The sequence below is a fragment of the Gopherus flavomarginatus genome, chromosome 16 (assembly GCF_025201925.1).
Source record: "Gopherus flavomarginatus isolate rGopFla2 chromosome 16, rGopFla2.mat.asm, whole genome shotgun sequence".
NCBI lineage: Eukaryota > Metazoa > Chordata > Testudines > Testudinidae > Gopherus > Gopherus flavomarginatus.
Window position 1 is genome coordinate 6,678,896 of NC_066632.1, and position 17,971 is coordinate 6,696,866.

The 17,971-nt window shown below is 49.5% G+C and overlaps 1 protein-coding gene across 1 annotated transcript; it reads right to left on the reverse strand.

Moving 5' to 3' along the window:
* Positions 1 to 499: 499 nt before the first annotated feature.
* On the reverse strand, positions 500 to 17,971 carry LOC127035548 (ras-related protein Rab-3C-like). The gene is made up of 3 exons (XM_050925555.1): positions 16,843 to 17,971; positions 2,353 to 2,604; positions 500 to 589 (listed from the first exon to the last, which is right to left on the reverse strand). The coding sequence occupies exons 1-3, from the start codon at positions 16,939 to 16,941 to the stop codon at positions 500 to 502; spliced, it is 441 nt and encodes a 146-aa protein (XP_050781512.1). The 5' UTR covers positions 16,942 to 17,971.

Genomic DNA, 17,971 nt, shown 5'->3' on the forward strand with positions numbered 1-17,971 from the left:
CAATGGAAAAAAAAACACACACTGGGCCAAATTCCCTGCTGGAGTCTGTGGAGTTACAGCCTGCAAAGATTCAAGCCACAGCACATGCAGAGACCGTTGAGCCTTATAGAAATCCTCAGAGCAGGGCTCCGTCTGGCCAGGCTGCCTTTCTCCAAAAGTGGCATCTTGTGGCAGTGAGTTCCACAGGCTAACTGCATTGACAGAGGGTAAATGAGGATGCAGACATAGTTCAGAGGTGGCATTAGGAGGGTGGTGAAGTTCCCAGCATGGAAAAAATCAGTGGCAATGAGTTCCACAGGCTAAAACAGAATAGAAAAGGGGAGACAGATTGGGTTTCTTGGTCCCCAGGCTGGTGGGGGAGACCCCAGAGGATCTGAGGGCAGGGAGGAAAAAAATCTTTTTCGGGTGGAGAGTTTGCACGATGGTGCCCAGCGGCATTTACCGGAGTCAAGGTAACGCCAGCAGCTGCCTGAGCCAAAGCACATGCAGGCCGGTGCCATTACCATGGTGACTGCCAGAGGCTTTCAGAAGCAAAGAGATTCTGAATCCCCTCCCTCCCCGCGAAAGCCAGCGACAGCTGCAGCTGCCGCTTGGGGAGGAATGGGATGTTTACCCTCAGCACAGGGGGATCCGGCTGCACTTAGGGACTTCGCTGCAGCTGCCGGCCATGGAGATAACAGGAAAAGAACATGCTAATCCGGTCCCACCAGCTGGGACCGTGGGACAGGGCGGCCACTGGGGCCTCAGCATGAAGTGGGCCCGACCCCCACTCGGCCACAGAGCCAGTGGAGCCAACGTGCCAGATCCCCGGCCAGTGTAAAGTGACCTCGTGCCAAGAGAGCAAGGCTGAATCACACCAGCTGGGGGCCGGGGCCGGTGTCAATTTGCATTTAAGAAATAAAGAGAGTCTTAAAAAGTGTCACTCTCCACAGAATGGATCACAGGGCCTTTTCCCTTTAGGGGGCGCTGGTTCTGGGCTGGGCCCAGGGCAGAGGACTGGCTGGTTCAAGGGGGCTCGGAATGGGGCACGGGGCCTTTCCCCTTCAGGGGGTGCCGGCTCTGATTCGGCCTCGGGAGGAATGGGGGGAATGGTTGGTTCAGGGGGTGGAGAATGGGGCATGGGGCCTTTCCCCTCCAGGGGGCGCTGGCTCTGATCTGGCACCAGAGGAATGGGGGGAATGGTTGGTTCGGGGGGGGCTGGGAATGAGGCACAGGACCTTTCCCCTCCAGGCGGCACCAGCTCTGATCCGGGCCCAGGGGAATAGGGGGGAATGGTTGGTTCAGGGGGGCTGGGAATGGGGCACAGGGCCCTTCCCCTCCAGGGGGCACTAGCTCCAATCTGGCCCCAGGGGAATGGGGGGACTGGCTGGCTCAGGGGGGTGGGCATGGGGCACAAGGCCTTTCCCCTCTAGGGGGCATCAGCTCTGATCCAGTCCTGGGGGAATGGGGCACAAGGCCTTTCCCCTTCCAAGGGGTGCCGGCTCTGATCTAACCCTGGGCAGGGGACTGGCTGGCTCAGAGTCAGAAGTTGGGGTCTTTTCCCTGTAGGGTTGCAGCACTGCGCAGAACGTCTTCCTCCAACAGAAGAGGAAATGAAGTTTTAAAAAGGAAGCTTTACAGCACTCCAGTGATTACAGTAACAGCCCCTTCCCTGGGGCGGGGGGATGTGTGCCTATTTCACAGCCATTTGCTGCACACAAGTTCTGGAAGCCACCAAGTTCTGATCCACTCCCCATATGGGTAGCTGTCCCAACACCCCACCACGCAGGGCAGAGCCTCTCCAACAGCCAGGCCTCCAAACCACCGCCCCCTGGGCAGTGTGGGCTCAGGACTAGGGGCTGGCTGCAGGGGGGCTGTACAGAACAGGGAGCTGGGGAAAGGTGTGCACCCTGCATGGGGCCAGAAGTCCCAGGAATCTGGGACTGAAGGGTCGGCACCTGGCGAGGATTGAAAGGAAAAGGGCCGTCAACCCTCATGCTTCAGGGCACAGGCCGATCCCCAGCTCGGGGTCAGGGGGAATTCACTTGCAGTATAGTATTGCTCTGCTAGGGGCAGCAGGGTGGGTTGGACACCTCTCTCTCTCTCTCCAGTGTCTGGTGCTGACACCAGAGCATACAGGGTGCTGGATCTCTTCTGGCCCAAGGTCCCTGATCGATAAGCGCGGGGCTGCCTGGGCCCTGGCTTATCCTCATCAGCTACTATCAGTATTACGGTAACATTGGGCATCCCGGCCATGGCCCAGGACTCCATTGCACTAGATGCTGTACAAAACACAGCACAGTCCTGCCCCCAAGAGATAAACTGTCCCACTGGGATCCCCTGGGCCTCCCTCCCTCCCCACCAGGGTCCCACTTCCCTCCCCTTCCTGGCGCTCACCCAGATCTGCAGCTTGACCCTTTTTTCGTTCCTATAGACCATCTTGACCTTGAAGTCGATGCCCATGGTGCTGACGATGGCCGAGGTGAAGGAGTCATCGGCGTAGCAGAACAGGAAGGATGTCTTCCCCACGCTGCTGTTCCCTATGATCAGCAGCTTAAACATGTAGTCAAAGTTCTGGTCGGCGGCATCTTTCTGGGCCTGCCGGGTGTTGTTGGCAGAGGCCATCTGGGGGGTGGAGACGGGGCATCAGCAAGGCAGAGGGGTGAGGAGTGGGGGTCTAGTGGTTAGGGCAGGCTGGGAGCCAGGACTCCTGGGTTCTCTCCTGGCTCTGGGAGGGAAGTGGGGTCTGATGGTTAGAGTTGGGCAGGGGCTGGGAGCCAGGACTGCTGGGTTCTATCTCCAGTTCTGGGAGGGGAGTGGAGTTTAGTGGTTGGAGTTGGGGGTGCTGGGAGCCAGGACGCCTGGGTCTCATTCCCAGCTTTGCCAAGGACTTTACTCTGTCACTTTGAACAAGCCATTCTGCTTTGCTTTCCAGCCAGCCACAAGGCTAAGAAAAGCCCCGCGATCATTCCTCTCCCAGGCCCAGGGCCGTAGCAACAAAGAACATGGCCCCCTCCGAACATATGTCCGGGGCCCCTTACAATGCAGAAACTGGAATGCGGTATTTATTTCATACAATATACAGGGTTCATATTATGTATACATAGGCCTACAGTGTACATGTATTCCGTATTTACGCAAAGCGCTTCTTTCGAGCCTTGTTCTCCGCAAATTGGTTAATCAATGCGACATAGTCCAGAGTCTGGCAATCTTGTTTTCGATTGAGATAACTGCAAGTGCAGAAAGCCTGTCATCTGTCATGGTTGAGCGCAGGATATTCTTGATCAGTTTCATTCTGCTGAAGCTCCTTTCAGCACCAGCGACAGTAACTGGTGTGGTCAGAAGAATTTTGATGCAAAAGCAAAGATTCGGATATATCTCCTGAAGGCTGTTCTTGTATATGTACGTTAAAAAATTGTTTGCCGTGACAAGTCCTCTCTCTTTCTCGATGACGTAAATAAAACGATTCAAGTCCATTATGAGTTCGTTGGCATCAATGTCTCCCATTTTTCTTTCAAAATTTTTGCTGTGATTCTCCAGTTCATTTTCTCTGTGACACTGCTTCAGGCTGTTAGCATTGTACAGAAATCCAAACAACTTATACCACTCCACGAGTTGGTCAAATCACAACGAAACAGAAGATATGACCTGATCAGTGAGAACAAGAAAGAACTGCGATTTGAATTTTTCTTCGGCAGAAAGACGACTCGAATCATCAGCACATTCGTAATCAAACATTCTCTTCTTACGTCGCACCCTTGTTTCTGGAAACACCTGCTCAATACCCATATGCTCTGCTATTTCACATGCATTTGTGACCACAGAGTTATATCCTGTATTTCGATAGTCTTCCAAAAACTTCATTGTAGCACCGACTTCTGCCTGCAGTACGTCAGTTGACACATCTGGTGACTGAATTAATTTGCTGGTTTTATTGACGTGAAATAGTATATCATACCACGTGTACACAGTCAGAACAAAAGGCCACGTAGTAACATGATCTAAAAGCGCACTGGCTTCTGTTCCTGTATTGCCATCTTTCTTTTCAAGCGCATATTCTCGCAAAGATGACAAAGCATTGCACAATTCTTCAAGGTGATAACGCAATGGCTTCACAGCATCAATTCTCGACTCCCAATGAGTGTCCGATAACCCTTTAACAGATATTGGCATATGTTCTTGAAGTATATCCCAACGTGAAGGTGAAGAAGAAAAGATAACATATATTCTGTTAATCAGACCGAAAAAGTCAAAAGATGTCTTTGCCGTGTCTGAGATCACAAGATTCCAAGTGTGAGCTCCACACGGTACATACAAGGCACGGTCATTTATTTCTAGCATGTGGGTTTGAACTCCTTTATTCTTTCCTCTCATATTTGCGCCGTTATCATAAGCTTGGCCTCTCATGTCAGCAATGTCTATTCCTAAGTTGTTTGCCTTTTCAAGAAACGCTTCCAATAAGCCCTCGCCAGTTGTATCATGAACATTAAGAAAACCAACAAACACTTCACGAATATTGACACCATCTTCACCGTTGCATTCAACAAAGCGTAACACCACAGATATCTGTTCTTCATGTGACACGTCGGGAGTACAGTCCAAAATAACTGAATAATATTTTGCTTTTTTAAGCTGCGCTATGTTGGCCTCTTGAATGTTACTGGCAACAAGTGGAATCAGCTCGTTTTGGATTTGTGGACTGAGGTACTGAACATGTGTCTCTGCCTTCTTAATCCTCTATAAAAGTTTGCTGAGGATAGTATCATACTTTGCAAGCAATTCAAACAGTCCCAAAAAGTTGCCATTCGAAGGAAGCTTTTCATTACTTCCTCGAAATGCCAAGTTTCTTTCGGACAAGAAAATAATGACATCAACCATGCGTTTGACAACATTTCTCCAGAAATCTCTTTCTTTCAGAAAAGCCTGCAATTCGAGTTGGTCAATAGATGTACGGTTTACTATGCCTGACCGAAGGTCAAACCATTTCACCATACAGTCTTGATGACCTTTGCCTGTTTCATGCTGCTGAAGTCTTTTTGGCAGTGCTTTCCAAGCAGATGTTCCACAACGTAGCGATATGTCGCCAGTGCCAAATAATTTACAACAAAAACAAATAATGGCATCTTTCTGAACTGAGTACATTAACCATGAACGTCTTATTTTCTCGCCATTTGCCATGGTTCGATAGAAATGAGTACTTGTGAACCTCCGTCTTTCCTCGTTAAATGGAAATTCGTAACTTTCATTCTGCTGCGGTGGGCCACGTGCAACAATGTCACATGCTTGCCTGTCCAATATTATAGACGGACAATCTCCTGGATCATCAGTCAGTGGTTCAGATTCAGATACTTCTTTCCCGGCAGCACCTGGAATATCTGTCACAGTTTGTTTGGTAGAACAACTGGCTTCACCTTCGACCTCACTTGAAGCACTTCTGGATACTTCTGGATACGATTCGTCGCTGCTAGCACTGTTCGTTTCATGTGCCTGTACCTGTACGTTGGATTGCAGCGCAAAATACTTTGACAACTTTGGAATTTTCTCAAGTTCCTTCTCGGCATCTTTTGCTGCCTTTCGTTTACTAGCTCCACTCTTATACATTCTCTTAGACATCACAAAGCACGCTTCTGCGTTGGAAACGATAAAAAACTAAACAACTAAATTAAGAACATTTATCCGCCGACAGCCATTATGAACACAAATACACATTCTTTGAATGGGTCCAACTAAAATTCGAAACTGAATGACAGACAACTGATGTAGCCAATAGCATTATGATGTATCATAATGACTTCACGGTTTTGTCAGTAAAACCGACATGGATTGTGCAATAGCGTCAATAAATGTCATTTACCTAGTTATACCTTACATTTTTTTTGCCACTTTTAGGGGTCCCCTTCCTTGTGGGGCCCCCTCCGGTCGGAGGGTACGGAGGGCGCTTGCTACACCTCTGATTTGCTGTCACGCTGTTTCTTGGACTCACTACTTTCTACCTCTTATCTGTCTTCTTGTTTGTCTGTGTGCTCCGTTACTTCTGTTCGCCAGGTGTCTGACTGCTGGTCCTGACTCTCATCTCAGTGCAACCTCTCCATGTCACTTTGCCATTCAGTTCTGCCTTGTCTAACTGAGACTCTCACTTAGGAATTGCCAAAAACAGTTGAACCAAACTGAGATCTTCCAGTAGTTCACAAATGCAAATATTACGGAGGATGGCCTCTGATACCGACCTCTGCAAAACACCCCCTCTGGATACATTTCCTGCCTTTTGGAAGATTTAACAATAGTGATTTCTCTCTGCTCCATATTCACCAGCCAGGACGTTTTGAGGGTGTGTGTTATGTGGGACTATCTCCATTGCTAATAGCTGTTTTGCATTTCGTTTTTCAGGTGCTGGGCATCACTGTTGCGAACAAGGTACATTCTAAATAATCTGCCCTCAGCTTTTGCATTTTCTATACACAAGTTGCTTGTTTAAATTGCACAGAGCTTGGTTTCCTTGCTGCACCAAGCAGGAGTCCTGGCTGCTCTGGTGTAAATGGACCTGGATTTATTTATTTGAACCTGGGGTTTCGCTTCGTCTGAGGTGGGTGCAGAGCCAGGGGCCTCTACCTTCTGGGGTCTGCAGGCACCTCTCTCCTTCCCTGAGGCTAGATTTAATTCCTGATCTTTATCTTCTGGACTGTGGTTCTTCTCTCAGGTTCTTATCCACATCCTCTTGTTTCTCCTTCTGGATTATGTAGGACATGTACCTAAAATTAACCCTCATCCACAATGTCATGGAGATTAGCTGTGCCATCTTGGAGACCAGAGACTCCCAGGAGTTTGAATTCTCTTACAAACTGGAGCTCCTTGGCTACATGCTGGTGAGTGATTAGGCGTTTGTTGTCATGTAATAAGACTGGTTTTCCAGGGGGATGTTATTTTATCCATTGGCTGTGATTGTACTACTGCAGTCTCATGAGCTACCTGCATGGCACCCAGAATGCTGGGTCCACTCTGAGCTTGGCAGGGATGCTGACATCTTGTGGGCTGTAACTGGAAGGAACGGCCTGTGTCTTGTGAGTTCTCTTTCTGTCCTCTGTATAGCCTGCAGATGGCCCTATGGTTCATTTCTGAGGCAGAGAGCCTGCTGAGCACAGTGTCTGTTTATTCCAGGTCTGGCAGATGGCCCTGTTTTGGGGGGTGAGAGGACGGCCTCTCTGCCTTTCAAATCCATTTCCCATTTTTGATGTCCCTATTCATGCATTTCAGGACTTCATTAAAAAGGAACCATTGGATTCCCTGGCATCTCCAGTTCGCTACAAGGCAATTCTTGCCATTGAACATCTGAGGTAGGCTATTTTCTGCCACATTTCCTGGCACTGTGATGCCTTCTTATTTGTTAATTCATGAGTGTCAGGTTGGGAGCAGTCTAATGCCTGCAGGGTTTGGCTCACCAGGGCCACCTGGGGGAAGCAAGTGGGACAATTTGCCCCAGGCCCCACAGGAGCACCCATGAGAGTTTTTCAGGGCCCCTGGAGCGGGGTCCTTTACACCAGAGGCCCTGGAAAACTGTCACGGGGCCCGGGGCCCCAGAGTTTCTGTGGATCCAGGTCTTACGCAGCAATTCAACGGCAGGGGGTCCTTCCGCCATAGGACCCACCACCGAAGTGCTGGGTCTTCGGTGGCAATTCCCTGTCGCCGAAGACCCCAGGCCACCTGAATCCTCTGGGTGGCCCTGTGGCTCAAATGCTGCTCACCAGCAGGACTTTAGTTCTTAAGGATTTGAATGTGTCCATTCAGAGGCTTGTGCTTGAAAGACACGAGATTGGAGGTTGTGGGGTATGCAGTACAATGGAGCAGAGCAGGGCTGTCCTTAGGATTTATGGTGCCCTAGGCGAGATTATTGAACTGGTGCCCCCGTGCCTGTCCTGCTCTTAGCAACACAAACATAAGCTTACAGTACTGGAAAACTTGCCACATGCATATTATTAAAACCAGTTTAACTTAATTAAGCACACTGTAATGCTGATGGACTAGCACTAAAGAAGTAGCACTATAGAAAAAATTCTGATTTGACAGAATGATGCAAATAATATCATTTTTTTAAATTTGTCAACATTTTATAGGAAATTTATATGAAGAAGTATTGAAACAAGGATTAGTTTTTAATTAAAAGCAATCTCTCTGGCTTTTTTGGCTGCAAAATCAATAATAATGTCATCGTATGACAAAGACAAAGTGACGTCTTGTTCGATTGCAAGAATAGCAAGACCAGTCAAGTGTTCCTGACTCATTGTAGAGCGAAGGTCGTTTTTAATTAGCTTTAGTTTTGAAAAACTCCTTTCTCCTGATGCTACTGTTACAGGAATTGTTAGTAGAATACGAGTGGCAATGTACACATTAGGATATATGTCAACAAGTTTGCTGGTATGAATAAACTGTACAATGTCCATCATTGATTTTGCATGTGGCAACAACTCAATTTTTCGTACAGTTCAAGTTCATTTAAATCAAAACGATCACCGTGCTTCAGGAGGCTCTCTAGGTCAGAGATCCCCAATGCGGTGCCCGCAGATGTCCCGGCACCTGCAAGGGCCTCTCAGTGCACCCACGTACTGGCCAGAGGACGAGCATCTGCCGAAATGCCGCCAAAATTCAGCATCATTTTGGCAGATGCTTGTCTGCCACCACGGTTCTTCATCTGGCACCCGCCAGATGAAAAAGGTTGGGGACCACTGCTCTAGGCTCTTGCACTTTGTCAGTAGTTGCTCTTGTTTTCCTATTTCGTTGAATTTAGTCCCATCAGCCCGCTGCCAGCTGAGTGAATGGAACCCCAGGCCAACAGTGGGTTGAGTGGCTCAGCCGGGATCTGAGCCTCCGACCTGCTCAGCCGCTGCCAGCCTGGGGTTCCTTGGGGGTCCCCAGGCCAGCAGTGGGTGCTGAGTGGGGCCGGCGGCCGGGACCCTGGGTGTCAATGGGGCAGCAGCTGGAACTCCAGAGCAGTGGCGGGCTGAGCCGCTCAGCTTGCCGCTGCGTGCCATCAAAAATCAGCTCGCGTGCCACCTTTGGCACGTGTACTGTAGGTTGCGGACCCCTGCTCTATACATTAGTAAGGAGATGAGCATATTACAGTTGTTGGAGGGCTCTATTTAGCAGTAACAGGGCTATAGGAAAGTCAGTCAACATTTTTTGTTTCTCTGATGAAACTGGTCCACTCCCTTCCCCATACCAAACTTGTCACAAATAATTGTCAACAACTTAATTTTCTGTTTTTGGCTAAGATACTGATTTTTTAAAAAAAAAATTGAAATTGAATTCAGGGTTGTTAGCAAGCATATTTTGCAAACAAAGTTGTTAAATGACACTTTAAATGGCAACACAGTACTGCTTTCATGCTTGGCTCAACCCCCAGCCTGCTGGTCCAACAGCTGCAGTAGAGGAGGAGATAGGTGGAAAACTGCAGGACCCCAAAATCCACTTCTTGGGGTGCAGAGTGGAAACAGCAGCAGCAAACCCTCAGGTCTGATCACACGCCAATAGGCACCACCACCAGCCCAACGGACCATGGTGAAGTTAGCACAACATCTGATCTCAGGGACGGGGCACCCATGGAGCCACAGCAGCTCATCCTGCCCTGTGCAGCTCCCCCTGGATGAGATGGATCACTGCCAGCCCAGGGGAGAGATGCACTCCCCAGCTACGGTGATCAGATCCAGATGTCCTGATTTTATAGGGCCAGTTCTGATATTTGGGGCTTTGTCTTATATAGGCACCAATTACCCCTATCTAGGGTGACCAGACAGCAAGTGTGAAAAATCAGGACGGGGGTGGAGGGGAATAGGAGCCTATATAAGAAAAAGACCCAAAAACTGGGACTGGCCCTATAAAAGTGGGACATCTGTTCACCCTACCCCAACCCCCTGTCCTGATTTTTCACACATGCTATCTGGATATCCCCAGCCCAGCCCTGTGCGACCATTCTAATCCTGGCTGCCTGCCGAGGAAGTGAGTTACCTTCACTTTCATTCCTCAGCAGGCAGCCAGCCAGCCTCCCCTTCCCCCAGCACATCACCAACCCAGCCCTGATGGAGGGGAGGGGGAAAAGAGGGGTGCTCCATGGAGGGGGAGAAACAGAGGGATGCTCTGTGGGGCAGAGAGGAGAAGAATGGACTTTATGGGGGACAACAAAGGATACTGCCAGAGCCGCAGAACCTGCCTCACCTCACACCAGGGGAAAGAGTCACACTCACAGGTGATTTCCTTCCCCTACCCCTTCCCAGAGACACTAGCAGCCAATCCCCACCCTCAGACTGTGCTGCATTCAGCTCTCTCTAGGACCCAGCAGTCCTGCTCTTACATGCTCCACTGCTTCCCATCTGTTCAGGCTCTCGCAGAGTGGTGCCCCCAGACCTAGTGGTGCCCTAGGCGGCTGTCTATTCTGCCTATGGCTAAGGACGGCCCTGAAGAGGTGAACCTCTCAACCACCCTGGAACGTCTGCAGCGGCAACAAATCAAGGAGCTGCGCACTAGCTTCGCCCCATTCTTCTCAGCCACCCCAGGACGGACTGAACGGGCATACCACTCCATTGACACAGGTAATGCTCACCCAATTAGAAACCCACCCTACCGGGTGTCTCCTCATGCCCAAGCTACTATAGAACGGGAATCCAGAACATGCTACAGATGGATATAATCCGCTCATCTACCAGTGCATGGGCATCTCCAGTGGTTCTGGTACCCAAATCAGATGGGGAAATACTCTTTTGCGTGGACTACTGTAAGCTAAATGCGGTAACTCGTCCAGACAACTATCCAATGCCATGCACCGATGAGCTATTGGAAAAGTTGGGACGTGCCCAATTCATATCTACAATAGACTTAACCAAGGGGTACTGGCAAGTACCGCTAGATGAACCTGCCAAGGAAAGGTCAGCATTCATCACCCATGTGGGAGTGTATGAATTTAATATAATTCCTTTCGGGCTGCGAAATGCACCCGCCACCTTCCAGAGGCTGGTAGATGGTCTACTAGCAGGACTGGGCGAATATGCAGTTGCCTCCCTCGATGATGTGGCCATCTTTTCTGACTCCTGACCCGAAACCTAGAACACCTGGAAAAGGTCTTTGAGCGCATCAGGCAGGCCGGACTAACTGTTAAGGCCAAAAAGTGTCAAACAGGCCAAAACAGAGTAACTGACCTGGGACACCAGGTGGGTCGAGGAACCATAAACCCCCTACAGGCCAAGGTGGATGCTATCCAAAAGTGGCCTGTCCCAAAGTCAAAGAAACAGGTCCAATCCTTCTTAGGCTTGGCCAGGTACTACAGGCGATTTGTACCACACTACAGCCAAATCGCTGCCCCGCTGACCGACCTGACCAAAAAGACCCAGCCGAATGCAGTCAAGTGGACTAATAAGTGTCAGAAGGCCTTTACCCAGCTTAAGGCGACACTCATGTCTGACCCTGTGCTCAGGGCCCCGGACTTTGACAAGCCATTCCTAGTAACCACGGATGCATCTGAGCGTGGTATAGGAGCAGTTCTCATGCAGGAGGGACCAGATCTCAACTTTCATCCTGTCGTGTTTCTCAGCAAGAAATTGTCTGAGAGGGAAAGTCACTGGTCAGTCAGTGAAAAGGAATGCTACGCCATTGTGTACGCCCTGGAAAAGCTACGCCCATACATTTGGGGACAGCGGTTCCAGCTACAGACTGACCATGCTGCGCTAAAGTGGCTTCATACTGCCAAGAGGAACAACAAAAAACTTCTTCGAAGGAGTTTAGCTCTCCAAGATTTTGATTTTGAAATTCAACACATTTCAGGAGCTTCTAACAAAGTAGCTGATGCACTCTCTCGTGAAAGTTTCCCAGAATCTAGTAGTTAAAAAGTGTTCTTAAAATGTAGAAGTCTGTTAGTTATATACTTAGTAGTATATGTAAACATGCATGTGTTGTATTAATCTGTTTATTTTAGAGTTCTAGGAAGAAATCGTCGCCAGCGAGGTTCCCCGCTGTCTGTGATTTGGGGGGCGTGTCATAAACAGATTGTTAAGGGTTAATGTCTCTTGTACCTGTAAAGTGTTACAAGCAGGGAACGGGACACCTGACCAGAAGACCAATCAGAAGACAAGATACTTTTAAATTTGGGCGGAGGGAAGCTTTTGTGTGTGTTCTTTGTCCGTTGTGTGTTCTTCTCTCGGAGGGTCTGAGAGAGACCAGACATTACTACAGGCTTTCTAAGTTTCTTTTCTAATAGTAAGTGAAAACAGGTGGTTTAGGTTTTTTGATTATTTTACTCTATTTGCAATTGTGGATCTGGCTGGTTAACTTTTATATGTGTAATTGCTGGGAATATTTTGATTTGTATTGGAACTGGGGGGAAAGTCTCTTTCTGGTGTCTGTAAGCTATAGGACCCTGTAATATTTACATCTTGAAGTTACAGAGATAATTCTTTACTTTTTCCTTTCTTTTATTAAAAGATTTCTTTTTTTTAGAGAACCTGATTGGTTTTTTTTCCTTGTTTCCCTTGTGTTATTCCAGGGGATTGGGATAACTCACCAGGACGGGTCGGGGGGAGACAGGAGGGGGAGAGATAGAATCTCTCTTTGTTTTCCTTGAATCTGTTTGCCTCTTTGTGGAAGGGAAGGGAGATGCTTCTCTGTATGGTGATTTAAGAGGTTGGATCAGTATCTCTCAGGATAGCCCAGGGAGGGAAATTCTGGGAGGGGGAAAGGTGGGGGAATGGTTTATTTCTCCTTGTTTTAAGAACCCAAGGGATCTGGGTTCTTGGGGTCCCCAGGGAAGGCTGGGGAGATCAGAGTGCCCCAAAACACTATATTTTTGGTTGGTGGCAGTGCTATCAGATCTAAGCTGGTAATTAAGCTTAGAGGATTCAGGTGCTAGTATCTCATTTTCTGAACTCTAAGGTTCAGATCTCAGAAAGAATGCTATGACACCTCTACCAATCAGGATGGGTTTCACCCCAATAGGAATGCTCCGAGAGAAGATTTGACCAATCAGGGGGAGTTCCGGGGCAGGGTGACGTGTCCGGAAGTGATTTGTGTGACCCCTCTGAGAACTCCTCCCACCGCCGTCTACTGATCAGGAGGGGTTTCAGCCACTGGGGATCACCCCAAGAGGAGATTTGACCAACCGGGGGGAATTCTGGGATGGGGTGACCCACCTGGAAGTGCTTCATGTGACCCCTCTTAGAACTCCTCCCACCACCCTTTACCAATTGCGATGGGTTTCAGCTGCATAGGACTGCCCCAAGAGAAGAGTTGACCAAAATAGAGTAGGTTCTTGGAAGGGGTGAACGGCCCAGAAGAGGGTCGTGTGACCCCTTTAAGAATTCCTTCCAATGCCCTCTACCAGTCGGAGTGCAGCACCATCACCCCATCAGTCCCAGCACTGGGCAGAGGAGGCCATCTCTTACCAAGAAGACGTGTTTTATGAATTGTGGAAAGGCTGAGAGGAGACATGAACTCCTTTACCACCCTCCTGAGAACTTCGGACTTTGTTTTAGCCCTGAGAACCTTTGGGCTTGTATGGATAAAGCGCTATAGCAGTGACAGTTCCGAGGAGGGCCCTTTGACTCAACCATTGATAGATACCTCGGAACCCGACCCCGAACCCTCGTGACAGGGCAGCTCCAGACACCAGTCCACCAAGCACGTGCTTGGGGCGGCACCTCGGGACGGGGTGGCACTCGGGGTTTGTTTTTGTTTTTTTTTAGTTCGGCCGGGTGGTGCTGGGGGGAGGCGGGGCTTGGAAGGTGTGATGCCATGCTGGGGGACGAGGACTTGGGTGACATGGCGCTCGGCTGGGGAGGGCTTTAGCAGCACAGCGCTCAGGGGGGCGTGGGACTTGGGTGGTGCGACACTCGGGAGGGGCGGGGGACTTGGGCAGCGCGACGCGATGCTGGGAGGGGGCGGGGACTTGGGCGGCGCGATGTTCAGGGGGCAGGGACTTGGGCAACGCCACGCTCGGGGGGGGCGGGGACTTGGGTGAGGCGACGTTTGGGTGGCTGGGATTTGATCCGTGTGATGCTTGGGGGGCAGGGACTTGGGCAGTGCGACGCTTGGGGGGCGGGGACTTGGGCGAGGCGACGTTCGGGTGGCTGGGATTTGATCCGTGTGACGCTTGGGGGGCAGGGACTTGGGCAGTGCAATGCTTGGGGGGCGGGGACTTGGGCGACGCCACGCTCGGAGGAGGTGGGGACTCAGGCGGGGTGACGCCACGCTTGGAGGAGGTGGGGACTCGGGCAGGGCGACACTCGGGGGGGGCAGCGCTCTGTTTTCGCTCGGGGCGGCAAAAATATTAGAGCCGGCCCTGCCTCGTGAAGAACCCTGATGAGTGTGACGGCCTCTCATTGTCCACCCCCCCAAAGTGGGAAGATGATCATGGCTTGGAGAGTCACCAGTGGACAAGGTGAACGTGAAAGACGTCGCTCAGGTAAATGAATGATTAAGAAGTGACGGTCAATCATGGGGGTATAATGGGGTTAAGAATCGACCTGGCATTGCACAAATCTAAGAACAAGCAGTGTGGGGCTAACTTTTTTGTCTGAAAATCTCTCAACAGCTCGACGATGCCTTTCAAGAAGCCTTTGAGAACTTACACATCGGTAGCCCTGTCGTGCATCAGCTGTTTTTGCTCCTGTCTGAGACGCAGATCTCAAGAGGAAAATCCAGAAAAGGACAAAATAGAAGAATGAACCAGCTCAGAGTCCCTCATTGTAGGGGTCATGGTGTCCATTTTTACAGGTGGCTCTCAAAGGTTGTGTTAAACCAAGCAATTAATTAAACTTATTTAAATGTGTCCATATGACTGTATCCTCCTCCATACTTGTGTTAGTAAAAGACGGTACCAGCAACAGTCCTGTCTCCACAGACGGCTCTGTTAAAGAAAATATATTATACCCCCGGGGAAGCTGGGAGCTTTGGCGGGGGGAATCCTCTTTTTCCAGTGGCCAAAAAGCATAGTAAAACTTTAAATAGAAGACAGGCAACGGCTTGGCTTTCACACCAGCAGACTTACACTTTACACAAACCAGCTCGAATACATTTTAAAAGAAACAAAACCATTGTTTCAGATGTGGACGCGCAATGGCAGGCAAATTTGGTAGATGTGCACTGGTTCTCCAAACACAACAGAGGCTTTAAGTACATCTTAAAGGTGATAGACATTCTATCCAAATATGCCTGGGCCTTAGGCCTAAAAGACAAGACGAGTGGTGAGGTACCCAAGGCCTTTAAAGCTATTTTTAGAGAAGGTCATGCCTCAAAAATTACAAACCCATCGGTGGAAAGAATTTTTAAACAAACCTTTTAGCAGGTTGTTAAAACAGCACGGCGTTCACCATTTTCTAACTAATAATGAAGTCAAAGCAGCGATTTAACAGAACTTTAAAAAGATGTGGAGGATGTGGAGTTATTTTGCAGCCCATAACACCTTTTGCTACATTGACGTGTTATCTGACTTTATAAAGAGTTACAACCAGAGCTTTCACAGAACTATAAGTACCAGACCTGCTGATGTTAATCCTTCACATTCTCTGAAGATATGGAAAATAGTTTGTAGAGATGATTTTAAAATAAAACTGGTTGTTTCCTCTTTTAGAAAAGGTGAGCATGTGAGACTATCTAAAATCAAAGGAGCCTTTGAAAAAGGTTATGAACAGACGTTTACTGATGAGATATTTATAGTGGATGAAGCCTTAACCAGGAGCCAGAGACCTGTATACTGATTAAAAGATTACGAGGCTGAGACAGTTACTAGATCTTTTTACCCTGAAGAATTACAAAAAGTAAACCCCAAACAAGACAGGATTTACAGGATCGAAAAAGTTCTAGTGGATAAAGGAAAAGGGAGAAAAAAGCTGCTACTGGTGAAATGGTTAGGGGATGATAAGTTTAACAGCTGGGTGGAAGCTTTTCAACTCTTTGACATTTAGACATGAACAAAACAAACAAACAAAAAGATTCCTCCTGCAAAGACAGAGAGAAAAATGAGCAACAATGGGTTCTACATTACTTTGCCCAGCAATGCCAGCTCTGCAGTTTTTCCTCAAAACACAGCTTGAACTTTACAATACGGCTAATTAAGCCCTGCGATCTCCAGAGTGCCTGGGAGGTGGGGATAGTGGAAATACAATACCCGCACAGCCGGAACACTATCAACGAAGACACCTCTTTTGAAATCACCTTTGGAGATATGGCATGGAATTTTATCCTGCGACGAGGTTAGACCTGGGGACCTGCACTGGGGAGAGCAGAGAGCAGGGACCTGGGGACCTGCACTGGGGAAAGCGGAGAGCAGGGACCTGGGGACCTGCACTGGGGAAAGCGGAGAGCAGGGACCTGGGGACCTGCACTGGGGAAAGCGGAGAGCAGGGACCTGGGGACCTGCACTGGGGAGAGCGGAGAGCAGGGACCTGGGGACCTGCACTGGGGAAAGCAGAGAGCAGGGACCTGCACTGAACACTATCCCTACATTCTCAACAGGGTTTTCTACTGCCAGATATATCACTGCTGCGTGTTACCTGGCAAGAGAGGGAGGGTCTTCTACAGCAATGTGGATTCCGCCTTGGTCCCTATGCAGCTTCCCTGTGTGCAGCAATGGTCCCCCCACCCCTCGCGGCACAGTGGCTCGGACGAGTTAGCCTGACCGGGACAAGGACCATGGTGGCTCTCCCTATAAACTTGCGCAAGCACATTGCCCACGCTCTGGCTGCAACTTTTCAAAAGATTACCGAGGCCGATTACAGAGACGTGATAGACCAAATCAATGGGCTATTCCACATTTAGGCATGCATGCAGGCAGCCATAACCCCCACCCTCCTCTCCCAAAACATTTCCATCCTAAAAATAAAATCTGCTTACCAGGAACACGCTCCTCTGCTTCTTCTTCACCAACAAGTTCCAGCTGCTGCGACTGGCTAGCCTCCTCCTGGCTTGAGAAGAGCTCCTGGCTGCATGCATCCTGGGACTCCGGGGTGTCTCCCACCACCCTAGTAGCCTCACTCTCGGCTTCCTCTACACCCTCCCCCACTTCTCCCTGCTCTGAACTCTCCATCGTGCTCCTCGGATTGGCAGTGGGGTCACACCCAAGTATGGCATCCAGCTCCTTGTAAAAACAGCAGGTCGTGGGGGCAGCTCCTGAGCGGCGATTTCCCTCACGGGCTTTGCAATAGGCACTGCACAGCTCCTTTCCTTTTACTCTTCACTGCAACGCGTCCTGTTCATGGCCCCTTAGCAGCAAGGACTTTGATATCTGCCCATAGGTATCATAATTTCTACGGCTGGAGCGCAGCTGTGACTGCACAGCTTCCTCACCCCAAACACTGATGAGGTCCTGCAGCTCGGAATTGTTCCATGCTGGGGCTCGTTTGGGGCGTGGAGGCATGGTCACTGATTGATTGATTGATTGCACTCCACACCTGGCTGAGCAAACAGGAAGGGGATTTTTAAAATTCCCGGGGCATTTAAAGGGGGGGTCACCTGAGCCCAGGGCAGTGGAGCATGAAACGATGAGCAGAGTGGCTGAAAAGGTATGCTGGGATACCTCCTAATACCCTGGAGGCCAATAAAAGCGCTGTTGGTGTCCACACTTGATGACCAGCGCTGCATCACCAGCGCTGGAATCGCTACACCCGAGGCAGACCAGGTGTACAGCCAGCGCTGCAGCCAGGGAGTTGCAGCGCTGGCTGTTCTTTGCAAGTGTGGACACAGACTGAGTTGCAGCGCTGTAACCCCCACACCAGCGCTGCAACTCTCCAGTGTAGCCATGGCCTGTGTCTATGAATAAGCAAGTTCTTTCCAGGCAGAAAACTATCAAACTAAATTTTCTTTCATATCTTCTAGGCTCTTCCCTTTCTCTGGAGGTGATAGATTGGATCACCTTCCTAACAGTCCCCGATTGCCTTATTTCCATATGACTAAACAGGGCCTCAAACTGTCCCAGTGAGAGAAGGCCCTTACACAGATAGAATCAAATCATTGTCTTTCTTTT

Excerpts from the sequence above, each read along its gene's own strand:
- LOC127035548 (XM_050925555.1), bottom strand. The coding sequence starts at position 16,941 with ATGCATGCAGCCAGGAGCTCTTCTCAAGCCAGGAGGAGGCTAGCCAGT. Across the intron at positions 2,605-16,842 it reads AGCAGAGGAGCGTGTTCCTG|ATGGCCTCTGCCAACAACAC; the intron begins GTAAGCAGATTT and ends TCCACCCCCCAG. Across the intron at positions 590-2,352 it reads GCGCCAGGAAGGGGAGGGAA|CGGCAGCTGCAGCTGTCGCT; the intron begins GTGGGACCCTGG and ends TTCCTCCCCAAG.